Raw genomic sequence first — 20,816 nt, forward strand, 5'->3', positions numbered from 1 at the left:
CGTTTTTGCACGTGTTTATAAAGGGATGAGCCGAATGTTATCTCAGTATCGGTCAGATACTGGTAGAACACAGTCTGTAAACCCTAAATATCTCATGAAGTGCATCCCTAAGCATAGATAACATGATGTACAGAGGAAATGTGTGCCATCATTGTCATGTGACCAAAATGTGAGTGAGGTCTGCACATGACTGTCACACTGATTGTAAAAAGAGGTAAAAGACTGTATTGGGCATCTTTGAAATTTGCATTTCTAAGGGAGGGAAAAGTAATACAGATCCCTCTCATAGGCCTTCGATGTGCATTCACACTGTCCGTTTTTTTACCACCTTGAATGACAGTGCACCAATCTTTCCCACTTTCCTTCTGCCCTGCAGCGGCGTTAATCCGAGGGAACAGAAACAACTGCACCCAGTTCTCCAACAACTTGGACTGGCTGGTGAGCAAGCTGGAGAGACTGGAGTCGTCCTCAGGTAAGCTTATCGTCATCCTCTCGCACACTCAGTAAGCCCAGTAAGACAGCCTGATGTGAGATGGAGCGTTTTCTCTCACTGAGCCACTTCAGGTGACGTCAACATGGTTAAAAATAAACTGTTTCCTACATATGTAAAGGTGGTTCTACTAATGTAAGGAATCTATTGGCAGCTCTCTGTGTCCCTTGTTGAGCTACACACAAAAACACACCTCTTTGGCGAGTCTTCTCTGCTGTGTCTTTTCTCACCGAGGATGTTCTTTTAATGAACAAAAATTGTGGCTGTGTGCAGGCATCCTGGAAGTCCTGCACTGCATTCTAACCGAGAGCCCGGAGGCCCTCAACATCGTCCAGAGAGGACACATCAAGTCCATTATATCCCTGCTCTATAAGCATGGACGTAACCACAAGGTGAGCAGAAGCAGCTTGTGCGGCTACAGTTAAAGTGTTAATAATGACCGGCATTGCTGTGATATTACTCACTTGGTTGTTGTCAGAAATGATATTTTACTTCATGAGATTGACACAGATTCTGCCTTTCAAAGTTTCTAGTTTTTTTTTCCTCATTAGGCTTCAACCAGAGTGGTTCATGGGCTGCACATTAATTTTCATAACAGTTCCCTATGGGCCTGTTTGTCACCGCTTCTCCGCTTTAACTACTAATTCTTTTCGCCTTTTACCATCTACTGGCAGACAAACTTCTATCCCTGACGGAAGCGAGCACACAGAGGGTTGTAGTTGCAGTGCGTCCGCATCCCGAATCAATATGCTTTCCAGTGAAATTAGATCAGGAACGAGCAGTCAGCTGTCCTGCGTCATAAATCAACTTAAATGTTGTATCACTTTGCCACAGAAACGGGGCAAAAAGGACCAGCGATAGAGGAAAGATCTGGCTTGTCACCCTCGACTGAGCTCCCTAACTTAACATAGTTAAAACGGATATAATTGGATGTTGGATGTTTTAATTAAGCATTCGTTTCCTGTTCCTCATGATATCGTTACCTATTTTCCACTCTGGTGTCTCCTCTGTCTTTTTCAGATTTTGGACGTGCTCTGCTCGCTCTGTGTGTGCAACGGCGTCGCAGTGCGAACCAATCAGAACCTTATCTGTGATTACTTGCTTCCCAAAAGAGACCTGCTGTTGCAGACCCAGCTGGTCAATGATGTCCAGAGGTAAGAGAGCCATCCATACGCCATGAGCTCTTATGACGTTCTGATTGCGATGTATCACTATATGATTGCCTTGCCATATATTGATTATCGCAGAATCGTGATATTATTGGTATCGTGGACCATGTATCCCGTATCTATACCCTGTGATTCCCACCCGTAAAGTTCACGTCGAAAAGGCGTCGTCATTGTACAAAGAGTAAATGTCTTAGAAGAAGCATTTTGTTGAGGTTTAATCCCATTATTTTGTTAGCCACTGAAGTAGTGATCTGCTGTCTTTTCTTTGCTTCAACTCTTTCTAAACACTTCCTAAACACAATGTATTTGAAATAAATTGAATGAACTGATCCATGGCAGGGCAGGTTATTTCATTAGCTTTTAGAAAGAACAAAAAAAAAAATAACATTGTCTGAATGAATCTGACAATTGTCTATCGCTCTGAGGGACATCTAATGCATTTGTGCTTCTCTTCATTGCCAGCATGAGACCGAACATCTTCCTCGGGGTCAGCGACGGCTCGGCTCAGTATAAGAAGTGGTACTATGAGCTGATAATCGACCAGGTGGACCACTTTGTCACCAGTGAGCCATCTCACTTGAGAGTGGGCTGGGCCAACACGAAAGGATATGCGCCGTACCCAGGAGGCGGCGAGGGCTGGGGGGGCAACGGAGTCGGAGATGACCTCTACTCGTATGGTTTTGATGGACTTCACCTCTGGTCTGGTCAGTGTGAGGAGAAAAACATGTCGTATTTATGTGTGTGGCTGAGATCATGGTGAGCTAATGCAGTAAAGATGAGGGGTTAAATCTGGGGTGAAGCCAGGCTGTGTCGTGACAGAAATTTGCTGCGTGTGTTCCAGGTATTAGGATTATGATGAGGTTATGGTCAGTCCAGTACTAGTTATGGTTAAGATTAGAGTAAATCTCCAGGAAATTGATGCAGGTCAATGTAAGGTCCTCTGAAGTCATGGAAACCAAACTCTCTCTCTCCTTGTGCTTTTACTGGAGGTTCAGAGATGCGATCTGATCACTCACGGCTTATATTTCACCCAACCGTGTTTGTGTGTGTATTCAAACAGGTCGTATCCCCCGGGTGGTTGCGTCCATGAACCAGCACGTCCTGACCTCAGAGGATGTGGTGAGCTGTTGCCTGGACCTGGGAGCTCCCAGCATCTCTTTCCGAATTAACGGACAACCGGTCCAGGGCATGTTTGAGAACTTCAGCACAGACGGCCTGTTCTTCCCTGTCGTCAGCTTCTCCGCAGGGGTCAAGTGAGTGTTTATTTAGCCGCTTCATTCTCAAGGCCTTTGACATCAGACACGGCTAAAAAAAAAAAAAAAAAATACGCATTGCATAAGCATTGTATTCCTCTCTGTTACCATGGTGATCACAGACTGGGTGATTGACAGACAGATTTTTAAAATGGAATTTCAGGCTCTAGCAGTTTTCCCATGATTCCATGATCAGCTCTGACTCTGTAGCGCGACAGCAACTTTTACTGTTCAGAAATACCTCAGATACTTGACACAGAGAGACTAGATTTCTTACTGCTTGATGGAAATAATAAATGCTCAAAAAAGTGAATCTATACAGAGTGTGTATAGAGAGACAAGTTCCCATAGAGGTGCCAAAGCAATTATTGCTAATTCTCCCTCCCCTTTTTTTTTTATCTCCTCTGTCTGTTTGTGCTTTGTTTGCATTTATTTGGGGGAAAGAAATTTCATGTCTAGAAATGTAGAAATTCAAAGAGTTAACAGTGCCTTCCTGTAACCACTGACCCAGTGAACAGGGTGAACATCCAGGAAAAAATGACAGCCTCACATCTTCACATCCTCAATAATTGCATGGGCTACAGTCGTACAGTGGCTGGGCCCAGTTGCGTCACCACTACTACTTGAGTAGCTATTTTTGGGTGATCTCAGGAGAGTCTCTTCATGGTGACCTGACATAAGACAGGTTTTTTTCCTCTCAGTCTCAAAGCTAACGTATTTCCTGTAAGAGCAGAGACTGGAACTGATTGAACTGAATTTATAGGAGGATACGTTTTTATGTTTTTCCTATGAATTAACATTTTTCTCTCCGGTTTTTGAGTCTAGAATAATAGGAGAAGGCAACACATGACCAATATCTTGTCCTCTTAGGGTGCGTTTCCTGTTGGGCGGTCGACACGGTGACTTTAAGTTCCTGCCTCCGTCGGGTTACGCTCCGTGCTACGAGGCTCTGCTGCCCAAAGAGAAGATGAAGGTGGAGCCTGTGAAAGAGTACAAGAGGGATGTGGACGGAGTCAGGGATCTGCTGGGCACCACGCAGTTTCTGTCGCAGGCCTCCTTCGTCCCCACTCCGGTGGAAACCAGCCAGGTAGGCTAACAGGAGTAGAGCAGCAGAGTGGTGGACACTGATCGACTGTTTCACCTCCAGAGTCGTGCTTTATGTTTCCTCAGATCGTGATGCCAGCACATTTGGAGAAGGTTCGAGACAAACTGGCTGAGAACATTCATGAACTCTGGGGCATGAATAAGATAGAGCTGGGCTGGTCGTACGGCAAGGTGAGAAATATGCACATTTATTTATTGAAATCACCACTCGTTTGTGGATAGATTAACATCACAATTACACATTTTACTGAGCAAATTCAAGTTTAAAAAAAACAGCTCAAAAATCTTTAGTCGTGTTAGGATTTAACCATCGCAAAAAGAAGACTGTTCGTCATCTTGCTTTCTCTTTTATAATTTGCGGTTCACACCAAAAAGAGGGTAAGTGGAAAAATAGTCATCTTTCATCTCCGGTGCTTTTCATGTCACTCATTTAAATGCCTCATCCCAGTTTGTTTGTTTGTAGGTAGAGTAGAGTCATTGTGTTTGTGTTTTTGTATAGATTAAGTCATGAATAACAATGTCGTGATTCACCCCAAGGGCAAAACAGGGTGCTTTGGCAAACTCCACGAGTAATAAACCAAGTTGAAAAGTGTCTTTTTAGTCAATGGGGATCTTTAAAATATATAAAAAATATAAACCAAAAGTTCACCGCCATCTGACTCTCAGCAACAAGTATGCATTCACCCACATGTGCATACCCTCAAAAAATATAGTGAAAAAGATTTAAATTCTTGGTTTATTGTGTTTTGAAAGGATAGCGCCAATGTGACCTGTTTTGCTCATGAAGGAAAAACTCAAACCAACAATACTATGGTATTCACCTCTTATGTCTGTAATACAAACATACATTATGATAACCCTCCCACTGTGACCACTTGGGCTGCAACTAACGATTATTTTCATGATCGATTAATCTGTCGATTATATTCTCGAGTAATCGACTAATTGTTCGGTCTATGACGAAATTACGATGTCCTCAAATTGACTTGATTTTGTCCGCAAACCAAAATGATTCAGTTTTAATGGTTCCTTAGTTATATGGTGCAAATAAACCAGACAATATTCACATTTAAGAAGCTGCAAAATCCCAGAAACTGGTTTAAATTCTTTAGAAAACACTCAAACTGAATAATCGATTATCAAATTAGTTGACGATTAATATTGTAATCGATTAATAATCGATTCATCGAGTAATCGTTTCAGCCCTAAATACCATCCACCATTATGTAGGTCTTCAATTTGTAATTAAGCATCAGATTGAAGAGATTGGAGGAATGATAATTGTTCTCGTCATGAAGTTTTCTTTGTTTGGGGTTAGAGCAATAACAATATGTCAATCAGTGGTAAAGCCTACAGGGAATATTCAATTCATATCCGAATGTGGTTCCACTGCAGCGTATTTTTTTGTGCTCTTGCTGTCATTTATTGTGTGTAATTACAGCTGTTTTTTTGTTTGTTTGTTTTTAAATAGTTGATGTCCCACAGCACGGAGAATAAACAAAGTGCTGTCTCCTATTTAGTCCTGGTTGCATATAAATATATAAGTACTTTTCCAATGTTGCTCGTTCCACAAATCTGAGTAAGAAGTGGCAGATAAGTGATTTCCTGTAGAGTTCTTGTACTATTCTGAAAAGAGCTGGCACACACACACACACACACACACACACACACACACACACACATTCTTGTACTTGCTGCATACTGAGGACCAGCATTTCCACTTTATAAATCAACACAATTACAAATATCTACTTCATGAATGACATCTACAAAGAACTACTGGTTGCAGTACCATAAAATGTCTGCAGGTGGAGCCCCAGAGCAAAAAGGGCTGGAAAACTTTTTCGATTTTATTTTATTTTTTTAATTTTTGGTCCAAAATTTGACAAAAACGTCATACTATACTATGTCTTCCAAAATTTGAAAAAAAAAATTGACCCAAAATTTGAACAAATATTTAACCCAAAATTTTAACAAAAATTTGACCCAAAATTTTTGGTCCAAAATTTGACACAATTTTTGGTCCAAAATTTGACACAATTTTTGGTCCAAAATTTGACACACAATTTTTGGTCCAAAATTTGACACACAATTTTTGGTCCAAAATTTGACACACAATTTTTGGTCCAAAATTTGACACACAATTTTTGGTCCAAAATTTGACAAAAACGTCATTCTATACTATGTCGTCCAAAATGTGAAAAAAAACATTTACCCAAAATTTTTCGTCAAAAATTTGAAAAAAAAATTGGTCCAAAATTTGAAAAAAAAGATTTGGTCCAAAATTTGAAAAAAGAAATATGGTCCAAAGTTAAAAAAAAAATTTTGTCCAAAATTTGAAAAAAAAAAATTGGTCCAAAATGTAAAAAAAAATTTGGTCCAAAATGTAAAAAAAAAAATTTGGTCCAAAATTTGAAAAAAAAATATGGTCCAAAATTTGAAAAAAAAATTATGGTCCAAAATTTGAAAAAAAAGTCGTCCAAAATTAACATTTTTGACAAATTGAGTATAGCATGTTATAGCAACCTAAGGAAGTGATTTCAATAAAAACAAAGTGAGGACCGGCCAAAATGTCCTCACTCCGTAAAAATTACCTCACTTTGTTGGTTTAAAACCCTCACTGGTCCTCAGTATGCTGCAAGTACAAGAACACACACACACACACACACACACACACAGACACACACACACTGTTAGCTGTGTTTCTCTTCACAGTCCTGCATGTTTTCTTGGGAATCATCCCCATTGCCACATGCCGCCTCCTGTGAGCAGCAATGCCAAGGGAATATTTGGCATAAAGTGCAGCCTCGAGAGAAAGAGAGAGAGAGACACTCTTGCTTCCAGTTGTTCCACCTTTCTATCCTCCAAGAAAACATGCTCCCTTGATCTTCTTTCACTAAAGAAGACTTGTCCTCATTAGCCCACCCCCTACATCCCCATCCCCATGTTAGTCAGTTCACAATGACAGTGACCTAAGTCTGTGAATTTCATATGCATAAATTGTGTAAGCTTTCCCACATGGTGTATATATATATATATATATATATTAGATATATATATATATATATGGGGCTTGTGAAGAGAAAATTGAAATATTATTTCTGTCACTGTTCTTTTCCCTCCCCACACACAGATAAGAGATGATAATAAGCGGCAGCATCCATGCCTGGTGGATTTCTCCAAGCTGCCAGAGACGGAAAAAAACTACAATTTGCAGATGTCAACAGAAACGTTGAAGTATGTTGAGTGTTATGGATCAATTTATTTCTCCACGGTCCACACTTTTTTTCTTTTTCTTTTTACGATTTGAAGAAGGAGAGAGGGCATGGGGAGCGGTGAAATACAGAGGCAGACTGATGAATTAGACACAAGTTTGTTTTAAATGAGTGTTTACAGTGGACTAATTAGAAACAGAGAGGTAGATATACAGTACGCAGATATAAACCCTAGTAAAGATTAACTCAGTCACTCATTAACATTGCTGCTTGTTCACATACGAAATAAATAGCTTATCTAAATTCAGTGTAACAGTTATATACTATTTTTTTGGTGAGAAATTACAGATGTATTAGCATTTCTAATTTTATTGTTTGACCACCAAGCAGGTCTTACAGTCTGTGAAACATCCCAGGTCCCAGTGAGACCTATTACACATGCTTTACACACTGTTAATGCTCTTAAAACGATAAAGGCTCAGGTTTTGCCGTGATTAATCTTGATTTGCTGCAGTGCAGGACTTATGTAAATGAGAGTGACATCAAACTCACTTTGTACCCTCACAAGGTGTGTGGAAAAGTCACAAAATGACTTCATATTCACTGCATTCCTTTGGGTAATCATTGACCTGCTTTTTTTTTAAAAATACCTTTTTACAAATTAGGACAATTTAATCCACCACTGCTTCTAATGAACACTCCCAAGCCCCCCTATAGCTCTACATGTGCACTCACTTTAAAAATCATGTCGGTTTTTTTTCTCCTAAAGGACCCTGCTGGCACTGGGTTGTCGTGTGGTCCAGGTGAATCCAAATGCAGAGGACTCTCTCAAAAAGATCAAACTCCCTAAGAAGTATGTGTATATTCACATTTCTATTGAACGCAGTACAGTACAGAAACAATATGGTACTAATATGTTATAATAGGGAAGTGATATTATACTAAGACAATCTTATTTCCATAATAACCCAAGTAGTAACTTAATACTATGATTATTTGAACTGAATAATATGATATTTCTGTAATATTACCTCCAGTATTACGTTGTTTTCCAGCTAAGCTACAATTAGCTGTAACTACCCAAAAGTTAACTTGGTAAATCTACTGAGCCATATCCGTTAATATAAGAAGAAAGTAAAAAAAAAATGTGTTTGTATTAAGATTTATAAATGCGAGTGAACTAGTGCTGGTGGATTTAACCTCCCAGCCATAACAAAACCTGTTATAATTCCTTCATTATTTTTTGTTCCCTTGTAGCTACATGATGTCCAATGGATATAAGCCATCCCCTCTGGACCTGTCTGACATTAAACTGACTCCAGGTCAGGAAATGTTGGTGGACAAACTGGCAGAGAACGCGCACAATGTTTGGGCCAAGGACCGCATCAAGCAGGGATGGACCTACGGCATTCAGCAGGTACACTGGGGCATTAATGCACAGTTAGTGGGAACCAAAACATTTATTAGCTGCTAATAATCTCTTAAAATCATATTAAGGTTTTAATTTTCAAGCCCAATTTTTCTTTCCCTTGCTTTACTACTGTCTTTCAGTATACTCAGTTTCTCTCTCATGGTTCATTCACACACAAAAACCTGTTTTTATAGCATGGTGAGGTAATGTCATTGACATAATGCATTCCTTAGCCCTTTATTAAGAGCCTAAACTTCACCCTTACCCTAGCCCTAACCGAAACCAAATTCTAACCCTGAAACCAGATGCTGACCCTGTTACGGTCCTCACAAAGATGTATATATATATATAGTACAGTACTCTCACACACATGCACCACGCATAAGTCTAGACAGCTTGTTTAATTCCCCACCTCTAAATCGTGATTCAATACACAGAAAGACATTCTGCAATAAAGGGCAACTAGCCACAGAACATATTGTGCCGAACATGTTGAGTACAGCGTGTACCTTCTCATCTGCTTTTAAAAAAAAAAACACAAAAAAACACTGAAGCTGTACAGACTCGAGGCAAGTAACTCTTATTTTTGGTGTTTTTTTTTGCTGCTGCTGCTCATACCATGAAAATGGATGTGACAGTTCAATATAAAAGACAGTTTGGTTGGTGTTTATGCTTTTAACCTGTAGCACCTTTTGATAATGTAAAGTGCAATATAGATAAAATGTATGATTAATAATAATATCATGATTATCTCCATGGTTTCACCTTGGCCCCCCGGGTAAGAAATCTCTGCAATGGGAATTAGAGGAGTGTGATGAGCAGCAGTCGCCCACAGGCAATAAATGCTCCATTAACTTCTCAATTACTAGGAGTGACAGCAAAGTCACAGCAGACACAACAATTGTACGACTTTAGCAGGGCTCCCTTGAGCCAGTCTACAGTATGTGAAGTAAGCAGAGATCGTGTGGGTGGGGATTGGCATGCAAAATGTCTTCTAACTGCCTTCCTCGCACGCAGGATCTGAAGAGTAAGCGTAACCCTCGTCTGGTTCCCTACGTTCTGCTGGATGAGCGCACCAAAAAGTCGAACAGGGACAGCCTGCGGGAGGCTATCCGCACTCTGATTGGCTACGGGTACAACATCGATCCCTCGGACCAGGAAAGCGGTCAGTTTGACTAATGGACGAAACGGCCTATTAAAATTGTCAGCGCAGACATTACACGACGTAAAAGTCGATAAGATGCTTGTTACGAAGAGTGGGAGAAAATGACACATCCTGACAAGCGTGTGTTAAGATAAAGGATTGTGCCTCCCACTCTCTTTGAGGCAACAGCGTTTAACTAAAGCCTGAAATTGCACTCAGTGTTTCCATTATTGGTTTCCTTACTCGCTGGAGGGGGAATCTGCAGTCTTGACTCGGCAGCTCATTCCCTTTTCCGCCCCGCAGGACAAGTGGCCGAGCGGCTCAGCATTGACAAGATCCGCTTCTTCAGAGTCGAGAGAACGTACGCGGTGAAGACCGGGAAATGGTATTTCGAGTTCGAGGCCGTGACGGGAGGAGACATGAGAGTGGGCTGGGCCAGACCAGGATGTAAGCCAGATGTGGAACTGGGCACAGATGAGCTTGCTTTCGTCTTTGATGGATTCAGGGTAAGCTGCATCCAACCCTAGCCTACACTAACGTTCAAAAGTTTGGGTCACACTTTTAGTCATCAAAAGATTTGCAAAATGAATAGGAAATATTGTTGTTTTAGACATTGACGAGATTAGAAATAATGATTTTTATTCAAAATAATATTTTTTTTTTTAGTGCTTATGCTATAATCTATTATCACAATGTATTATATGTATGTGTTTTTCTTTTAAAAACAGGGCCAGTGTCTCAACATGGGCAGCCATTTGTTTGGGCGGTGCTGGCATGCGGGGGACGTGGTGGGGTGCATGATCAACATGGAGGACAAGTCCATGATCTTCACCCTGAACGGAGAAATCCTCATCACCACCAAGGGCTCTGAACTGTGCTTCACTGACTTTGAAACTGAGGATGGTGAGAGAGAAAGAGTGTGGATGCAAATGTGGACAGGTGTGACGTGTGTGGCTACAGATCCAGTCGCAGAGTGTGTGACCGTTTCCTGTCCTCGACCTCCTCCACTTATCTTTCAATGAAGCCTTTGCATGCAAAGCAGGGAACGACCTGGACTGACTTTCCTGTGGATATAAGTCAAAAAAGCGGCTCTCTCTAAGGAAATCAGCCTTATTTAATGTGACACATTTGCAAAAAGCTGGATTGATTTTTTCCCGCTGTCCCTCTTGTCTTTGTTCTTAAAGGCTCTTATTTTCTCTGCCCTTTTCTGCTGCTGTCACTTCCTGTCACTTCCCTTCAGGGTTCATCCCCGTGTGTAGCCTGGGGCTGTGTCAGGTGGGTCGTATGAATCTGGGGAAAGATGCTAGCACCTTCAAGTACTACACCATGTGTGGCCTTCAGGAAGGATTCGAACCGTTTTCCGTCAACATGAACAGAGAGGTCACCATGTGGTTCAGCAAGCGTCTGCCGACTTTTATCAACGTGCCCAAGGACCACAACCACATCGCAGTGAGTGCAAAAGCGGAGAGGAAAAACACACATTTTAACCAAAGCGATTGAATGAATGCAAAGACCTCAACTCTTCTCAGGTGGTCAGGATTGACGGCACCATCGAAAGCCCCCCCTGTCTTAAAGTCACCCACAAGACGTTCGGCACACAGAACAGTAACGCCGACATGGTGTTTTGTCGCCTCAGCATGCCTGTTGAGTTCCACTCCTTCTTCAAGTGCAGTCCTGTTGTAGACATGAACGGAATCCACGAGGAAGAAACCCTGAAAGTGAAACATAGGTAACGAACCTGTGTGTTTTAGTTTGGATTAACCTTTTTGGGGCCAACATATTATTTGATTCTGACATTGTCTGTGTAGATTAATTCAATTGCATTTGTATAGCGCCAAGTCATAACATACATAATCACTAGGCAGTGTACATAGACAACATCATGGAGAGCAGAGAAACCCAACAGTTCACACAATGAACAAGCAAGAAGGCATCAGTGGAGAGAAAAACTCTGACAGAACCAGACTCAAAGATGTGCAGCCATCTGCATCGACCGGTTGCGGTGAAAGGAAAAAATGGGAGACAGAGGAGAGGTGGGGGGGGAGAGGTAGAGACAAAAGAAAGAGACCAGGAGCAGAAGATTATCATTCATACAGGTCATCGTTCTCCAAATGTCATTGAACCAGTAGAAACCGGACTTTTCTTGAAGACGTTTTTCACAACGCTTCTCACAAGTCTTAAAATTAGGCACATCCTCAACATAAATACAAGAGAAACTTTATTTTTTCCCATACGGAGACATCAGAAGCAGGGTAAAACATCCCTTTAAAGTCCCCTAACATTTTTTGACTTTATCGATTAATATCTCTCTAGGTCCGCGTTAACAGTACTGCTCAAAATGATCACTTGTTCATCGTAGTCACTGATGTCATTTATGCTTTTGCAAGGTATCCGTTGAGGTCTGTGAGGCACAGTGAGGAAAGTCGACGAGTTGACTACAGCAGCATCACGATGGTACTGACTCACTTTTGTTTGTTTTTGTGGTTAAAACATTTCCAGTTATCGCTGACTCTGATATCTGTGCCTTTGCAGCACTATCACTCAGTCAGGGTCTTTGCCGGTCAGGACCCTGCCAGTGTGTGGGTCGGATGGGTTACCCCCGACTACCACTACTACAGCAACAACTTCAACCTCGGCAAAAACAGAACGGTGACCGTGACCCTGGGCGACGAGCGAGGACGAGTCCATGAGAGGTGAGAAGACTAGTTGGTAAAGTTTGGCGTTTTAAAAATGAAGTACTTTATTCAGCGTATACTGCGCTTGACCGTAACGAATGAGATGATTGAGTTTATTTGCTCTCTGACAGTGTTAAGAGAAGTAACTGCTACATGGTGTGGGGAGGTGACGTGACCAGCGCCGCTCACGCGTCCAGTCGCAGCAACGTGGACCTGGAGATTGGCTGTCTGATTGACCTGGCCACTGGCCTGGTGTCATTCACTGTCAATGGCAAGGAAATATCCACATCTTACCAGGTACTAAATGCACATTTTACAAAGAAAAAAAACAATAAATAAAGCCCAAATTTAGATTCTAAAGTTTAATAAAAAAAATACAAATTGGAATAGTAATGGAAAATAGTCATGAAGCTCAATTTTACTTTGTAGAGTTGCTCCATCCACTCCATTGTCTATGAATCTATCTTTAGATTATCCTGTTGACCTATAGAATGAATCCTCTTGCATCTTTGCACATTCCCCAAACACAGCAGTGACACATCAGCAACACTGAAATGCAAAAGTAGAATTAGCTTGTTAAAAAGTAAATCTTAATGAAACTTTCAGAGCATATAATCGTCTTATTTTGCCTATACTGAAATAGTGTGTTGCGAGGCTTCACCCAGTGCTGAGTCATGCCGCCACCTGACACCCAGAGGATCACGCAGACGCTAAGCAGAATGGGTTTCGTGATGCGTCATTAAGCCGCTTTTCCTCAAGTCATGCCTCTCTAGCTTTTATTGTATACGCCTTTTCATGAATCTGCTCTTCTTTGCTTCTGTGCTGCAGGTGGAACCAAACACCAAGCTCTTCCCTGCTGTGTTTGTGAGACCCACAAGCCCAAATCTCTTTCAGTTTGAGCTGGCGAAAATAAAGGTAATACAGTCCCTGAAATGTCCCCGTCACAGCTCCACACACATCATGGTGACTGTACAATCACGACAGCACGAAAAAAATGCATCCAGTCACTTTTCTCACATGTCTAGAAATGCAGTCCTATAAAGGATTATGCAGCGCTACACTGGCTCAGTCCACTGAGGACTACAGGCTAATATTATTTCAGTACGCAGAGATTATGTGACTAGCAGGAGAGTTTGCACTGACATAATTAACATGACAAATAACACATATACAGATTGAGTCTCCCAGAGAAAGATACTTACTCTTTTTACACCGTAGCAAATCATGGTGTAGACTGTGGAGGTCATTGTAGCGAGTGAATATGCAAAGCTTTTTAACAGCTTGTTTGACATTTCATAACACTTTATTATTATTATTATCATACTCTTTTCATCACCCATCATTTGCTTGTTTGCCCTCTCCAGAATGCCATGCCTCTGTCGTCAGCGATCTTTAAGAGCGAGCACAAGAACCCGGTGCCGCAGTGTCCGCCTCGCCTGGACGTCCAGACCATCAGTGCGGTGCTGTGGAGCCGCATGCCCAACATATTCCTGAAGGTGGAAACGGCCCGAGTCAACGAGCGACACGGCTGGGTCGTGCAGTGTGTAGAGCCCCTGCAGATGTTGGCTGTGCACATACCGGAGGAGAACAGGTACAAAGAAAAACACCCACTGTCCATGCTGATGCTGAAAGGTGATAGATAAACAGATTTGCATTATGGTTATTGATCGCATAGACACAGCCAATGCATTAATATACACACATAAAGATCATCATACTATTGTAGTGTTGCATTCCACTGTAAGTGATTCACTAGATGTCTGTTGTGCTTTCATTGTGACATACACTATCTTAAATAAATATATTGGCCTTTCTGTGGGTGCCACAGGTGCACCCTTGCTAAATTGCCATGGGAATAATACACAACTCCTTATATGGACATCCTTCAGGCTTCAAAAAATGCATGTTTTTTCCATCTTCTTATGTGTTGTTGAGTCAAACTTATGATTTCATTTCATATCAAATGATGAGTAGTGATATAAAGCAATAATTGTGCAGAAGTCACAAAATAGACAGTTTTGTCTTTTATTTTTGTTCCTAAAAACGAGCCAGTCTTTCCAAATTTCGCTAATTCAATCCGATTTAAAACATTTTCAGTACTTTTTGCTCAGGTGTGTTTATATAATTGAAAATATATATATTTAGAAAAAAAAAGGATATAAGACACTCTATATTGCACATTCTTATAGCCTCTATACTGTATGTCTAAACATAGTAATGGAAAAAGCAGCTGAAATGCTCTGAGTACTTTTTCCATTTTCTTTCTAAAGGTGTGTTGACATCATGGAGCTGTCGGAGCAGGCGGACCTGAGGAAGTTCCACTATCACACGCTAAAGCTCTACTGTGCCCTCTGTGCTCTGGGCAACACCCGTGTGGCCCACGCGCTCTGCAGCCACCTGGACCAGTCCCAGCTCTTGTACACCATCGACAACCAGTACCTGTCAGGCATGTTACGCGAGGGCTTCTACAACGCTCTGATCAGCATCCACCTGGAGACCGCTAAAGAGGCACGGCTCATGATGAAAGACGAGTTCATCATCCCCGTCACGGCCGAGACTCGCTCCATACGCCTCTTTAACGATGCCTCCAAAAAGCACCTCCCGCCGGGGGTGGGGCTCAGCACCTCGCTCAAACCGCGCCTCAACTTTGCACCGCCCTGTTTTATCTGCACCAAACGGGAGCATCTGTACAGTCCACAGATCCCACTGGATTCATTGAAGGAGAAATCCATATTAATGTTGACAGAGGCCGTTCAAGGTGGAGGGCACCACATCCGGGATCCCGTGGGAGGAGGCGTGGAGTACCAGTTTGTGCCGATCCTGAAGCTCATTAGCACCTTGCTGACTATGGGCATATTAGGGAGTGAGGACGTTCACAAGATCCTGCTGCTCATTGACCCGAATGTCTTCAGAGAGACGCACGAGGAGGGACTAACTGGGGCCACAGACAAAGAAGGACTTACCGGAGCTGAGGAGAAGGCAGTGGAAGCTGGAGAAGAGGAAGCAGCCAAAGAGGCCAAACAGCCAATGAAAGGGCTGCTGGAAAAGAGGCTGCCTGAGCCTGTGAAGCGACAGGTAATTATGAACGCACACGAAAAAAATCCAGCATTATTTCAATGTGTTAGACTTTAATCCAAACCACTGACATTAAGGCTCACTCGCGATTCTTGAGACACAGGGTAAGGTATGGCTAAGTGGCTCTTCAAACTGATCTTTTTCACAGATGAATCGACTCCAAGAATATTTCCATCATAAAGCATTTGTTAGAATGTTATTTAGCTACACTTTCTACACCGGAACTTGTTTGCAGTCTCTTGTGCACTATTCCCATGCGCTGAAGACATTTTCTGACATGCTTAATAATGCCCATCGTCCACAGTCATGATTAAACGGCTGATGATGTTAAATCTCTGAGAAAAAACATGTCATATCTGCTCATGTGATGACGTATCAAGTTCTTGACGGGGGGGGCGTCCCATTACGAGGGTTAGATTTTAATAAACACTCTTCATGTACCATGTAAGTGCCATTTAAATGGATGAACACTAACACAGCTGTGCTCTCAGTCAAATGCTCTGTTGCTCCACTGTAATAGACACACTCAGAAGTCAGTCACACACGAAACAGCTTTGTCTGTCTTCATCTCTAACAAACGATCTCACGAGGTAAAATTACTCTTTAAATAAATGAGATAATGTAGACTCGCTTGCAGCATCTGTGCGATCTAACCGTATCTGCTGCTCATCTCCTCCCTCGTGTCTGTTCCCCCACCAGATGTGTGAGCTGCTTCACTATTTCTGCGACTGCGAGCTGAAACACCGCATCGAGGCCATCGTGTCGTTCTCCGACAGCTTCGTCTCGAAGCTGCAGTACAATCAGAAGTTCCGCTACAACGAGCTCATGCTGGCGCTCAACATGTCTGCCGCGGTGACGGCGAAGAAAACCAAAGAGTTCAGATCACCACCTCAAGAGCAGGTGAGGTTTTGGTAAAGTTGGCAAATTAATAGTTGGTAATTAAGTAACAAACAAAAAAAAATCAGCTCTTTTAGATCATATGTCATAATTACAATATCACGGGAGCTGAAATCATGGTGAACAGGACCAGGGGAATGACAAGGACGAAGCCCACAGGCTCACTGCTTCAAATGATGCATGTAACGAGGTGATTCATTACATAACATCTCTAATTTTCCAGATATATGGATCATTTATTTCCCCGTCTTTACACCCCACTCTGGCTTTTATGTGCCAACTTCCCTCTTTTTTTTGCCTCAAGACCAAGAGCTGGTCCTGCAAATGTGACCGAAAGCTCTTGCTTTAGTTTGTACGGTCTATTGAACAAAGCCTCGAGGCAAATTCATCATTTTGTGATGTCAACGCTCCAGTGAGAGTGCACACGCTCACACAGAACAGAGGCCCATTAGGGTCACAGCCAGGGACGGAACTCAGTGCTTCACAGCCACTTTAATGACTCGTGGAGTCCTTCGGTGTGTGACTGCTGAGTGAGAGTAGATCTAGTAAATCTGACTGTAAGATCAAACCATTTCCAGATTGCTTTTAAAAAACAAAGAAAGAAAAGGTAAACTATCATATCACTGTGTTTACACAACTGTCTGATTTCATATTTTAGATCAACATGCTGCTTAACTTCAGCACGGGCGAGGACTGTCCATGTCCACTTGACATCCAGGAGGAACTCTACGATTTTCACAATCAGCTGCAGCTGCACTGTGGTGAGACGCAAAAACCCTTATGAGCAGCACCTTCATTGGTTTTCCTCTTGTGAATTATTGCTGCCATTTAAAGACAGAAAAAGCGTTTCAAATTAAAGTATATGGAAAATATACTGTGCATCCCATGCAACACATCATACACATGACATCACTGAAATACAAGCCCGAGTGCTTCAATATGCTCCTCATATTTTAATGGTGTGTCTGTCTGTGTCCTATAGGAATCCCTATGGAGGAAGACGAACACGACCAAGTTGTGTCAATTAAAGCTCGCCTCCTAATGCTGGTGAACAAGATTAAAGGCCAGTCTCTCAAAGCGGAAAAGCCCACGGAGAAGGAACAAGCCGCACCGTGTAAGCAAATCTCACATTTCCCTTTTTATTTCCTGATGTTATTAAAATTATTATTAAAGCTGTTGGATAATTGTCCTTGAACCTGAGGGAATGCACCGACTAAATAACTAAGCATTCAATTTGTAAATTCATATTCTGAGTCCGAGAGAGAACTGCACGTCTTGTAACCATAGCAACATTACAAAACAACGGTCCTGACAGTTCTTTGAGCAAGGCATTGATGTTACTGCTTTTACAACATCCTTACTGCAAAGATTGATGAACTCAGGTTATCCTTTCGCAACCAACTGCACTCTGCTTGTTTACATTTGCTTTCATCTCTTTCTGTTCGGGTTCTCTCTCTCTGTTCCTCGCTCAAAGCACGCGGCGAATTGGAAAAAAGCGACACGCGAGCACCCTTTAAATCTCGCCTCAATCTGTCTGCCAATTTCACGTGGAGCGACGCGCTGGGCGCCAGTCATTTCTTTTTCAATTTCTTTTTCATTTTCATTATGGTAATGGTGGGGGGGCGGGCGGCTGGGTGGAGAAGCGGCTTCAATTTTATGTCGGCCTCTCTAAAAGAGATAAGGAGATGAGGAAAAAAACAAGTGATTCACCTGATTATGTCAATGTACATGTGAGGGGGGGGGAAACGACACAATCGCAACTGCAGGAATAAAAACACATTGCAAGTGCATCATAAGAAAATATATGTACATTTATATGTCAAGTACCACTCTATGTAAGGGACTACCAGTCAATCTCTAATTGCAAATTACTACCTAAAGGGTAAGCAAAAAAATCACATGGTACAAAGTAGAAAACAGCCCATCTTTTACCTCTTATGTGTGACCTTTCACAAGAATGACATTGTTTTGGCAGTAAAGGAAGATATAGCATCATTTTATTGCTTATAGAGACTAATATAAAACCAGATTTTTCTCTTACTGCTAAAAAACCCTTTGCAAAATCTATTTGTGAAGTAAAATGTAAGTCTGTTTAGATCTACAGTCTGTCCACTAGGATTACTGAGTAGCAGACGTAGGTTTAATTCATTCGAGAGTGTGTATACAGGGTTCCTATGCAGCATGGAAAAATATGGAATTTAATTGGAGTAATTTCCAGGTCTGAATAATTATGGAAAAAGGGAAGAAAGTATGGAAAAATTTTACTGTTGTTTCCAGACTATTATTTCACTTTCTAAAATTAAATATATTAATATGTACAAATCAAAACAAGTTACTAACGCACCATAGCCTACCTGTAGATGATATGAAACTAATCAAGCTGTCTGCAGAATTGCTTCGAGTTACCATGGTTACTGTTACTGACTGCGATTCTCATTTATTATTTTCCATACGTGTCATGGGTCGATGCAAAGTTTTCCCGAGGGCTGGCTTCATGAAAAATGAGTGAGGGATTTTAAAAGCATTTATTTCCATAATAAGCATCTAACAATTGGTATTCAGGTGTTTAACATTGACTGAAAAATCATCCGAGAATTCTGGAAGTATGGAATTTTGAAATGAAAAATGTGTAGGAACTCTGGGTATAGATTATAGATGTGCACAGATTTGTTTACGGTGGCCGCTGTAGTTCAGGAGCATCCCGTCACTTCTGTAATCGCTGGCGTGAGAGTGTGAGGTGAATATTCTCAGCAGATTATGTCTGTCGGTAATGCAGTGAAGAGAAAAACGGCGACACAGCAAACATGTAAACAATGCATGAGTGAAGAAGTATTCTGAGCGGTTACTGCCGCTACTGTATGTTAACCTCCTTCTGTCACTTTCATGTTCCTCAATGAGTCTATGATGAAAAAGAATGAATAGGACAACAATTCCCTCATTTTACACACTGGTTTTTAAACATCTCTCTCTCTCTCTCTCCACTATATGTGTGTGAGTAAGAGACAGCTCTCAAACCTTTCCGGCTTTCATCAGTGTAACTCTAGACAGGTCAGATTTGTTCGTAGGTGTGTAGTGAGGGGAACAGACAAGGAAAGGGAAAAGGAGCGAGCAAGTGTTCTTTGATCGCGTGACAGAACGAGAGAGCCAGGTGTTGTGGTGCATGTTGGCTCAGGGGAAGAATTGTTGCCTCTTATTTTGGTGCAGGACGGCGCGTCTGCCCTTTTCTCTGACACCCACGCATCGCTCGGCGAAAAGGATCAGTTACTGCTGACTGTGATGTTCTGACCCTCCCCCCATCACACACACACACACATTCTTGTACTTGCTGCATACTGAGGACTGGGTTGCTGGCAAAGTAGGGACCATCATTTCCACTTTATAAATCAACATAATTACAAATATCTACAAAGAACTACTGGTTGCAGTAGCATAAAATGTCTTCAGGTGGAGCCCCAGAGCAAAAAGGGCTGGAAATTTTTCTTCGATTTTGAATTTTTGGTCCAAAATTTGACAAAAACATCATACATCAACAAAAATGTTTAGTTCAAAATTTGACAAAAACGTCATACTATACTATGTTGTCCAAAATTAGAAAAAAAAATTTGACCCAAAATTTGAAAAAAATATTTGACCCAAAATTTGAAAAAAATATTTGACCCAAAATTTGAAAAAAATATTTGACCCAAAATTTGAAAAAAATAATTGACCCAACATTTAAAAAAAAAAATTGACCCAAAATTTGAAAAAAATAATTGACCCAACATTTGAAAAAAAAATTTGACCCAACATTTAAAAAAAAATTTGACCCAAAATTTGCAAAAAAAAATTGACCCAACATTTGCAAAAAAAAATTTAAAAAAAAAATTTGACCCAAAATTAGAAAAAAATATTTGACCCAAAATTTGAAAAAAAAAATTGACCCAAAATTGAAAAAAAAAATTGACCCAACATTTGAAAAAAAAATTTGACCCAAAATTTGAAAAAAATATTTGACCCAAAATTTGAAAAACAAAAATTGACCCAACATTTGAATTTTTTTTTTGACAAAAACGTCCTGTCGTCCAAAATTAGATTTTTTTTTTTTTTTGACAAATTGAGTATAGCATGTTATAGCAACCTAAGGAAGTGATTTCAATGAAAACAAAGTGAGGACCGGACAAAATGTCCTCACTCTGTAAAAATGACCTCACTTTGTTGGTTAAAATCCCTCACTGGTCCTCAGTATGCCGCAAGTACAAGAACACACACACATTGATTGACAGCCTGGTGTCAGATAGGTTTTGGAAAACCAATCAACAGAATTGACGGCAGGAGCCTTTAAAAATACAATCACCTAATTGCAATACTTTTAAAGAAATCAATTGTGCGTAAACTGCGCCATCT

The 20,816-nt window shown here is 41.2% G+C and overlaps 1 protein-coding gene across 1 annotated transcript in view; it reads left to right on the top strand.

The window, feature by feature from the left end:
- The window catches only part of LOC310942645 (ryanodine receptor 3), a gene marked incomplete at both ends in the record, with an annotated part of 89,156 nt that overhangs the window by 35,235 nt on the left and 33,105 nt on the right, over window positions 1-20,816 (top strand). The window contains 24 exons of the mRNA XM_083908059.1: window positions 377-472; window positions 764-882; window positions 1,511-1,644; window positions 2,122-2,363; window positions 2,720-2,912; window positions 3,783-3,999; window positions 4,083-4,187; window positions 7,150-7,253; window positions 8,001-8,084; window positions 8,489-8,648; window positions 9,660-9,807; window positions 10,090-10,292; window positions 10,515-10,689; window positions 11,027-11,235; window positions 11,316-11,515; window positions 12,174-12,240; window positions 12,319-12,479; window positions 12,593-12,758; window positions 13,290-13,376; window positions 13,826-14,052; window positions 14,732-15,536; window positions 16,236-16,436; window positions 17,092-17,194; window positions 17,416-17,547. Of these exons, the coding sequence (XP_083764185.1) occupies window positions 377-472; window positions 764-882; window positions 1,511-1,644; window positions 2,122-2,363; window positions 2,720-2,912; window positions 3,783-3,999; window positions 4,083-4,187; window positions 7,150-7,253; window positions 8,001-8,084; window positions 8,489-8,648; window positions 9,660-9,807; window positions 10,090-10,292; window positions 10,515-10,689; window positions 11,027-11,235; window positions 11,316-11,515; window positions 12,174-12,240; window positions 12,319-12,479; window positions 12,593-12,758; window positions 13,290-13,376; window positions 13,826-14,052; window positions 14,732-15,536; window positions 16,236-16,436; window positions 17,092-17,194; window positions 17,416-17,547 (4,338 nt within the window). The remainder of the gene's footprint in view (window positions 1-376; window positions 473-763; window positions 883-1,510; window positions 1,645-2,121; window positions 2,364-2,719; window positions 2,913-3,782; window positions 4,000-4,082; window positions 4,188-7,149; window positions 7,254-8,000; window positions 8,085-8,488; window positions 8,649-9,659; window positions 9,808-10,089; window positions 10,293-10,514; window positions 10,690-11,026; window positions 11,236-11,315; window positions 11,516-12,173; window positions 12,241-12,318; window positions 12,480-12,592; window positions 12,759-13,289; window positions 13,377-13,825; window positions 14,053-14,731; window positions 15,537-16,235; window positions 16,437-17,091; window positions 17,195-17,415; window positions 17,548-20,816) is intronic.

The sequence above is a fragment of the Microchirus variegatus genome (genome assembly GCF_963457635.1).
Source record: "Microchirus variegatus genome assembly, chromosome: 21".
Taxonomy (NCBI): Eukaryota; Metazoa; Chordata; class Actinopteri; order Pleuronectiformes; family Soleidae; genus Microchirus; species Microchirus variegatus.